The 9,616-nt window shown below is 39.2% G+C and overlaps 1 protein-coding gene and 1 non-coding gene across 2 annotated transcripts in view; one reads left to right on the top strand and one right to left on the bottom strand.

Moving 5' to 3' along the window:
* The first annotated feature begins 351 nt into the window (after nucleotides 1-351).
* On the top strand, nucleotides 352-433 carry Trnas-uga (transfer RNA serine (anticodon UGA)). The gene has a single exon. It is a non-coding gene; the product is annotated as a tRNA-Ser (tRNA).
* A 2,625-nt stretch (nucleotides 434-3,058) lies between these two features.
* LOC106878274 (putative RNA-binding protein 19) overlaps nucleotides 3,059-9,616 on the bottom strand; it is a 133,672-nt gene continuing 127,114 nt past the window's right edge. The window contains exons 26-28 of the mRNA XM_089346321.1: nucleotides 8,854-8,959; nucleotides 7,084-7,207; nucleotides 3,059-6,127 (exon numbers count right to left, since the gene is read on the bottom strand). Coding sequence (XP_089202447.1) covers nucleotides 6,066-6,127; nucleotides 7,084-7,207; nucleotides 8,854-8,959 — 292 coding nt within the window. The 3' untranslated portion in view covers nucleotides 3,059-6,065. The remainder of the gene's footprint in view (nucleotides 6,128-7,083; nucleotides 7,208-8,853; nucleotides 8,960-9,616) is intronic.

Raw genomic sequence — 9,616 nt, 5'->3', positions numbered from 1 at the left:
AGAAATGGACGTAGAAACAACGCCTGGTACATCTTCTAAAATACTTGGAATAAAACCAATATATTGCCAACTAGATTTATCTTAATTTTTTTCATTAAAACATAAATACATTTTTTTCTGCTATTATGTTATTAATTGACGCATCTAAAGTAAAAATAAAATAACCACCCAGTATCGAAATACTATTTCCATCCTAAGTGAAATATCTCTTGTTCATCGTAACCTTTAAAAAATGAGTCGATAAATATATTAACTAAAGTTATAGAAACATTTCAAAGTCAGTATTGTTGACAGTGAATCAATATGTCATATTTGATTTATAAATATATTTTGTAAACTACACATGTACTGGCTGTGGTGGCCGAGTGGTTAAGGCGTTGGACTTGAAATCCAATGGGTTATACCCGCGCAGGTTCGAATCCTGCCCGCAGCGATTACTTTTATCTTTTTTTTTCAAATCATTTGGTAAATTATATTTTTGATTTTTACTTCGTCCTAATTAATACGTCGCAGACTTATGATTAAATATGTTCCAGCCTTTATCTTTACGTCTTTTATTTCATCTAGTTGTGGCCATTTAAGAAGTTTACTTCTCGTCCAAAAGATTTCGAAGTCAGTCCCACTGCATGGCACCTCGGGCAAGTGTTTTCTATTATAGCCACAGCCAAACCGAAGCCTTATGAGTGAATTTAATAGATGGAAACAGTGTAGAAGCCTGTCGTACATTATGTATGGGTAATCTTCAAGTTTAGGGGGATAAAATAAATAAATAAAAATATTCAAGGGAAATAACTGAACGACTTACCAGTATTATCCGTTTTCTTCTAGCTGTTTATAAATAAATTTAACCCTAATCCTAACCCTAACGTCAATCAAATCACGTGTGTGATTTATTTATAAACAGAGATGTACGGAGAATACTGGTAAGACGTTCAGTTACTTACCTTGAATATTTTTATTTATTTTTTTTTATCCCCCTAAACTTGAAGATTACCTTATGTATGTACGGGGAATGTTCCTCTCCAACGCTTGACAACCGGTGTTGGTTTGTTTAGCGATTCGGCATAAGAAACCGGTAGAAATAAGTACAAGACTTTAAAAGAAGATAATTTCCTATTTGACGCTCGTAAAATCGAATTCGATTACCATTTCTCGTGGACGCCCTGCTATCTTCGTTTTGTTGTGAATTCCGTATCTTTCCTGCTTGGCTGCCACTGTGGAAACTTCAGGGTTTATTGAAGGCGTACAATGACAATCCTGCGGTCAATTCGTTCGACTAAAAAAAAAAAAAAAAGAGAAAACTTTCAAGGCGGTGGCCCCAGCATGACCGCAGCCCAATTCCTGGAACGGGTAAAAGATATGATACCTTGTCTTTTTTTTTTCCCCGTTATTTGCTCTACCCTTCTGTTTCCATGGCCCTACGAACGTGAAATTACTTGCCTCGTCAGTATTTTGCGAAAATAACGGGACAGTAAAATGACGATTTGTTTCTATACAGGGAAAAGGGGCGAGGACAAATTAGAGTAAATCTACCCTATTTCACAATTCTGAGTTTTAATTTTCAATTATAATTTTTTTTTAATCTTAAAAGTCTGGAAGGGAATTTGAAAGAGGATCTTTGTTTTTTTTTCTGGTTTTTCACGCTTTGGGGGGGGGGGGGTAACAAATAGCGTATAACTACATTTTAGTGCCCCAAACCGGTCTAAATTTGTTTCCTCTACTTTCTCTTTTTCCTTCGCTCATGTTTGTGTTTTCTTCGGTTTGGGATTTGGATTATTCATGTAATTAATTAATGCGTGTATAAGAAAAAAAATCATCGCATCAAAACTCTCAACACATAAATACTCTCTACTCTTTTACTTGTTTCAGCCATTTGACTGCGGCCATGCTGAAGCACCGCCTTTAGTCGAATCAAATCGACCCAAGGACTTATTCTTTGTAAGCCTAGTACTTATTCTATCGGTCTCTTTTTGCCGAACCGCTAACTTACGGGGACCTAAATACACCGGCATCGGTTGTCAAGTGATGTTGGGGGACAAACACAGATACAAAACATACACACACACACATATATATATATATATATATATATGTACATATATACGACGGGCTTCTTTCAGTTTCCGTCTACCAAATCCACTCACAAGGCTTTGGTCGGCCCGAGGCTATAGTAGAAGACACTTGCCCAAGGTACCACGCAGTGGGACTGACCTCGGAGCCATGTGGTTGGTAAGCAAGCTACTTACCACATAGCCACTCCTGCGCCTATAAATGATAAACTTTTTGATTGAAATACATCAGAATTCTGGTTTAAGCCCCAACCCCTATAACCTCTCATAACATTTTTATATTTTGGAATTTTCAGAAAATTTTTGCGAATTTGTGTTCAACACACTGGGATTAAAACGATTTACTTTCTATTTATTTATGCCCTGATCTGTAAATACCTTACACATTGCTTATTTCTATTGTCCAAAACGATGTCGCCAAATTCACTCATTTATTCAAGTGTCATGTTTTCAGTTGTATTTTCTCACATAGTCACTTAACCCTATAACTCTGTCTTAGAGTTAGCTGGCCGCAAACCCTTGTCTCTCTATCCTATATTTCTACCCTTCAATATTTACTGTGTCTAGGCGATAGAAATCCCCAAAATATCTCTATAATACCTCGTGCTTTGGCATAACCCTCTCTGCTTTACTCTGTCTCTTTCGATATCTGTTTTACTATGTCCCTCTCGACCCCACTCCCTAGTTCCCTAGCTGTCTATCTCTCCATCTCTCTTCTCCTCCCTCTTTCAATTAACTCCTTGCTTCGCGCGGGTATGGTGCATATCCACTACAAGTGCTTTTTACATGGGAGCAGCACCATTGCTCTTTATGTGACACCACTACCAGTGTTATTTATATGACACCAACAGGGTCACCATGTAACTTGTAAGACAGGATGGTCAGACAAGGGAACATCTTTGATCATTGTTCTCCTGGATCAGGATTGACCTGGGGCTAAACAACAACAAAAAACAACAATGATGTACATATTAAAACAAAAACAAAGATTAACTTTGAAATTCAGCAAAAATATTTATTAAAATTAATTTACAAATTTATCTTGGAGAACAAAATAATGCAAATATGAAGGACGTGTGGGGTGGAGGGCAGGGGATGTCAATATGACCCCATTTTTTTCTTGGCATAATGTTAATTCTAACTCCTATCTCCACCACCACCACAACTCATCATAATGTTCAATTCCACCCCACCAACTCCTCCACCATAATGTTCAATTCCACCCCACCAACTCCTCCACCATAATGTTCACATTTCTTTGGTTGCTGTCACAAATTTCATATTTTTAAAAATTTTGCTCAAGTTCTTTCTGTTCAAATTTGGTTATACTGATTAAGCTTTATGTGCTAATTATGGAAATTTAATTCATTTTCCCCCAAAATTAATGAATAAAAGTTTTAATAGCTTTTAAAGTTTGTAAATGTTGGTGTCATTTTCAGCCAATCAAAAGCCACCATTTACGTTGGTGTCTGTTTCCATCACAACAAGCAAAGCTGTAGTCTGCCGTTTTCACCATAACAAGGACACAGTACTTGCATATTTGCACAACTGTGACACTGTTACCACCATGACCACCACCACAGGTTTTGACAAGCCAATATCATTTTGAGCCAGTGTTATTTCTTCCCAGCAAAGGCACATGGCCTAGTGATTAGAGCATTCGGCTACCGATCATAAGATCATGAGTTCAATTCCAGGTGGCATGTTGTCGTCATCATCATCATCATCATCATCATCATCATCATCATCATCATCATCATCGTTTAACATCCAATAAAATAGTTCGTTACATGTTGCTCTGTCCACTCAATCGGCAAAAATGAGTTGTACCTGTAATTCAAAAGAGCCAGCTTTGCCACATTCTGAGTCATGCTGAATCTCCTTGAGGACTATGTTACGGTTATTATGTATGTCTGTGGAGTGCTCAGCCACTTGCACATTAATTTCACGAGCAGGTTGTTCTGTTGATTGGATCAACTGGAACGCTTGTTATATGGACTGTTAGATACGTAATTCGTCTGACGTTCCGTGTGTCACTGTGGTTCGTCTGAGTTCATTGTTTCATTGTTGTTGTCTTGTGGGACTGTCGTAGTAAAATGTCATTGAGATATATATGGCGGACACGACTTTTGTTTATTCATAACGAACATTGGGTGAGTGCGTTCTTTGTATGTAATTGAATAATAAATGTAATAATTAAATTTGTACAACAACACTCGTCATCACAACGGAATGAGAGTAAGTAGAAGTGGCAGTATAATATTCAAATATGAAGAAGTGTATATATAAATCAACTATAACACTCTTGTATATTTCTCCATCACATTTGAAAGATAAAGGAAGGAGTGATGGCAAACTGGTAGTGGAAGAGTTTCAACTGTGTGTGAGTACATGTATGTGTATTATTTGTTTACTACCCACAAGGGGCTATACACAGAGGGGGCAAACAAGGACAGACAAACGGATTAAGTCGATTATACCGACTCCAGTGCGTAACTGGGACTTATTTAATCAACCCCGAAAGGATGAAAGGCTAAGTCGACCTCGGTGGAATTTGAACTCAGAACGTAGCGGCAGACGAAATACCGCTAAGCATTTCCGCCCGGCATGCTAACGTTTCTGCCAGCTCGCCGCCTTATAAGTGCATGTATGTGTATGTGTACATGTATGTGTATGTAAAAGGGAGGTATGTGTGTGTGTGTGTGTGCACAATGGAAGAGAGATGGTGAACATTCAATGCTGAAAAGAAAAATCAAACAGCGTTTCAACTCCGTGTGAGTATAAGTGTGTATGTGTACGCATGTACAAGGGAAGTATGTGAATGTCTGTATGTGTGAGCTAGCATTCTTCCAGTAACAAACGATGATCGATGTCACATCTCCAAAGACAACCACTAGATAACATTGACAAGTGTATTAATTTAATTCACCATCCATATTCTATCTTTTGTCCTTATTTATATATAAAATACTACAATTAGCCATCATTTTTGACGGCACAGGGCCAGCTAGTATATATATATGTAATTTGTAAGTGAAGTGTGTATATAATTATACATTGTTGCACCTGTAATTCAAAGGGCCAGCTTCGTCACATACTGTGTCACACTGAAGCTCCTTGAGAATTACATTAAGGGTACACGTGTCCGTAGAGTGCTCAACCACTTGCATGAAAACTTCACAAGGAAGCTGTTCCGTTGATCGGATCAACTGGAACCCTCAACGTCGTAAGCGACGGAGTGCCAATTGTATTTCTTTCTGTTATTTTGTGACAGTTATGATGCAGAAAATGTGCAGCTTTTGATTTCTTGTTTTCGTGTTGGCTAACAATGATCAAATTTTCAAACCTCTGTACTCTCTCTCTCTCTCTTTCACTCTTTACTTGTTTCAATCATTTGACTGTGGCCACGCTGGAGCACCGCCTTTAGTCAAATCAAATCGACCCCAGGACTTATTCTTTGGATGCCTAGTACTTATTCTATCGGTCTCTTTTGCCGAACCGCTAAGTTACGGGAACGTAAACACACCACCATCGGTTGTCAAGCGATGTTGGGGGGACAAACACAAACACACAAACATACGCACACATATATATAGATATATATATATATACATATATACGACGGGCTTCTTTCAGTTTCCAACTACCAAATCCACTCACAAGGCTTTGGTCGGCCCGAGGCTATAGTAGAAGACACTTGCCCAAGGTGCCACACAGTGGGACTGAACCTGGAACCATGTGGTTGGTAAGCAAGCTACTTACCACACAGCCATTGAATCCCAAATTTGGATTCACCATGAAAAACTAAATCGATATATCAAATTTGAAAATTTTCACTTAATTCTAAAATTTCCAAATCTATGACAGCAACCCAAAAAAAATTCTAATGTTCAATTTCCCTCCACCCCTCCATGACAATGTTCATTCCCCCATCCTTCCATCATAATATTCATTCCATCCAACCCCTCCATCATAATGTTTCACCATCACTCTCTATCACATTGTCTCCTCAGTGAGAGATGTTACGATATCTGTCTTCCTGATTTTCTTTGGAATATCTGAAAAGTGAAAAAAAAAAAAGAATGAAATAGAAATTTAAGGGGAAATTTGGCTGTTACACCGAGTAAAGTCATTTCCCTCACTGGTTCATATTTTAAAGATAGTAAGGAGTTTATTGAGGAAAGATTTGATGCTTACATGGACTGGCTCCCGTGTAGGAGGCACATAAAAAACACCCTTTTTGAGCATGGCAGTTTCCAGTACCGTATGACTGGCCCTCATGCCGGTGGCACGTAAAAGCACCCACTACACTCTCGGAGTGTTTGGCGTTTAGGAAAGGCATCCAGCTGTAGAAACTCTGCCAGATCAGATTGGAGCCTGGTGCAGCCTTCTGGCTTTCCAGTCTTCAGTCAAATCGTCCAACCCATGTTAGCATGGAAAGCGGACGTTAAACGACGACGATGATGATGATGATTGAGTAAGATCATGTGACAACAATGAAGCTCCCTCACTGGTTCACATGGTCTCTATTTTAAAGATGCTGTGCCAGGGGTCGGCAAACTGGGAGTAACTAACCCCAAGTGGGGCAAAAATGAAATTTGGGGGGGGGGGGGCAATGAGGACTCATTAGACATAAGTAGAATTACATAAAAAACGTGTTCCTTGTTACGACAGAAAATTTTCTCCTGGCAACACTGCATCTGTCCAATGTAATGGATGTCTAAATAGATTCATAAAAATAGATTCATTAAACCTTTTCAATTCAAAGAATCTATGATTTTCTTTTCAAATCAAGGGGGTAACGTCAGCATAGATAAATAAATACATTTGGGGTAATTGGTTTAAAAAGTTCCCAACCCCTGCACAGAGGAGTTAATTGACAGAAGTCTCACTTTCGTGTTATTAGAAAGATGAAGTGACCAAATAGAAATTGATGTGTTGCTCTGTGTTGTAAAGCATGTTTGGAAGGCTGTAAAGATAGAAGCATGTATGGAGGTGAAAAAAGAGACATTACCATCGTGAAAGTGCTCAGCTGTTTTTCTGCGAAGATCTTCAATAGTTTCCTCTGTGTCTGCCCACTCCAAGACCAGACGTCGACCGTACAAATGTGTGCTGTGACACAATGCATTGAAAGCTTTCTGCAAAACAAATAATAACGATAAAAATTATGATTTCAAATTTCGGCACAAGGCCAGCAAGTTCAGGGAGCGGGGTAAATCAATGACATCAACCCTAGTACTCAACCCGTACTTATTTTATCAACCGTGGAAGGATGAAAGGCAAAGTCAACCTTGGAATTTGAATGCAGAACGTAAAGATAGACGAAAAACCCACTAAGCATTTCATCCGGCATGCTAATGATTCTGCCAGCTCACAACATTAATAATAATGATGCAGTAGCGTACAGTGGCTTTCATGGCTTCTGAACTTAGCTGATTGGAAGTGTTATCATGTACATGTTTTGTCTTGTCTTAGTATAAAGGATGGGCCACAGTAAATACTCTGCTCAATACCGCAGATTTGCTTGTCAGTTGTTTGACCATAAACAGTTGAGCATGTCCTGTAGTGGCTGACAATAGGTGCATCTCTGATCATGAGCAGAAGTAGTGGGGGAACATCACAGTCACATGTCAACGTTGCAGTGGCATTTGAATGCTCTTAAAAGTGTTTCATTATAAGGTACAACCCATTTGTTGTTGTTTATTTTTCCATTCTTATGAGATTCAACTCTTCCCATTGCAACTGATCTTTGTCTATAAAGAGATAATCTCTCTGTCTGTTTTTCTGCCTTTTGATTAAGATGATAAGGATTAATATTTTATTTCAAATAAAATAGTAATTTTCTCCTTTAAGGAAAAAAAAAAAAAATCAAGCGTCTGTGATTCACAAATATCTCGCAAAAATATAGGGAGAATTTTCATCTTTCATGTCCACGGCACTCTGAAAGTAGTATGAATGATTAAGAGAAGAAAAAAGGATGAACGGACGACGACTCTTTGAAGTGTCGATATTTTTAACTTGATTTTTTTCTTAAAGGGGAACTGATTATTTAATATGTAATCTTTATCATCTTTATCAAATGGCAGGAAAACAGACAGACAGACTTTGAGTTTTAGTATAATGTAGATATAGCAGGCTTCTTTCAGTTTCCTATTTCTTTATTGCCCACAAGGCTAAACATAGAGGGGACAAACAAGGACAGACAAAGGGATTAAGTCGATTACATCAACCCTGAAAGGATGAAAGGCAAAGTCGACCTCAGCGGAATTTGAACTCAGAACGTAGCGGCAGATGAAATACCGTTAAGCATTTCGCCCGGTGTGCTAACGTTTCTGCCAGCTCGCCGTTCTTTCAGTTTCTGTCTACCAAATCCACTCACAAGGCATTGGTCAGAATGAAGCTATAGTAGAAGATACTTTCCCAAAGTGCCATGCAGTGGGACTGAACCCAGAACCATGTGGCTGGGAAGCAAGCTTCTTACCACACAGCCATGCCTGCACCTAAAAATGTTTTCCAGCTTGCCAGGATATGTTTAATATGTATTTATTCAATTTTCAAAGAGACAAAAATCAGCATAACTTAGCAAGTCTATTATCAAAAGCGTTCCAGCCATGACCATCCAATCATTGTTTTTAGAACTACCCAGCACTTGGTTTCTTTATCCCTTTTTATCTCGGGGAGACAGTAGTTTGTAGTCAGAGGGAAATTTAGCTACTATTTCTAGCAATTAGAAACCTCTCACGCGTAAGGAAAGGACAAAGACTTTGATGGGACAACCACTTACCTTTGCCTCTCGACGATTTACAAAGTCTACAAAAGCAAAACCTCGATGGGATCCAGTACCAGCCATCTTCTTTGGTAAACGCACAATTTTAAGTTCCCCAAAGACACTGGAATAAAAATAAAGAACACAAATCATCATCATCATCATCATCATCATCGTTTAATGTCCGCTTTCCATGCTGGCATGGGTTGGACGATTTGACTGAGGACTGGTGAAACCGGATGGCCACACCAGGCTCCAATCTAAATTTGGCAGAGTTTCTACAGCTGGATGCCCTTCCTAACGTCAACCACTCCGAGAGTGTAGTGGGTGCTTTTACGTGCCACCTGCACGAAGGTCAGTCAGGCGGTACTGGCAACGGCCACGCTCAAAATGGTGTCTTTTGCGTGCCACCCGCACAGGAGCCAGTTCGGCGGCACTGGCAACGATCTCGCTCGAATGTCTTTACACGTGCCAGGAAGGCGATGCTGGGCACAGGTGCCATTGACGGTTTCGCTTTTGCTTGCTCCAATAGGTCTACGCAAGCCGAGTTTCGTTTGATTAATAATTTCTCCATTTCATGGATGGGTCCGTCATTGCTTGGTTAAAATTGTAGACTTCATAGGGGCAGAACCTTTCGCAACTTCACAAATTCTTTCTTTGTACTTATACCATGGAATGTAATAACTTCAAGTCATGTGCTATTGTATTCACCATTTTTTCCACCTTCATGTTGTTGTTGTTGGCACTCCGTCGCTTACGACGTCAAGGGTTCCAGTTGATC

Source organism: Octopus bimaculoides, chromosome 30, assembly GCF_046866305.1.
Source record: "Octopus bimaculoides isolate indiv1 chromosome 30, ASM4686630v1, whole genome shotgun sequence".
In the NCBI taxonomy this organism is placed as follows: Eukaryota; Metazoa; Mollusca; class Cephalopoda; order Octopoda; family Octopodidae; genus Octopus; species Octopus bimaculoides.
Note: the sequence above shows the minus strand (reverse complement) of the source record. Positions and strands in the feature narration are given on the sequence as shown.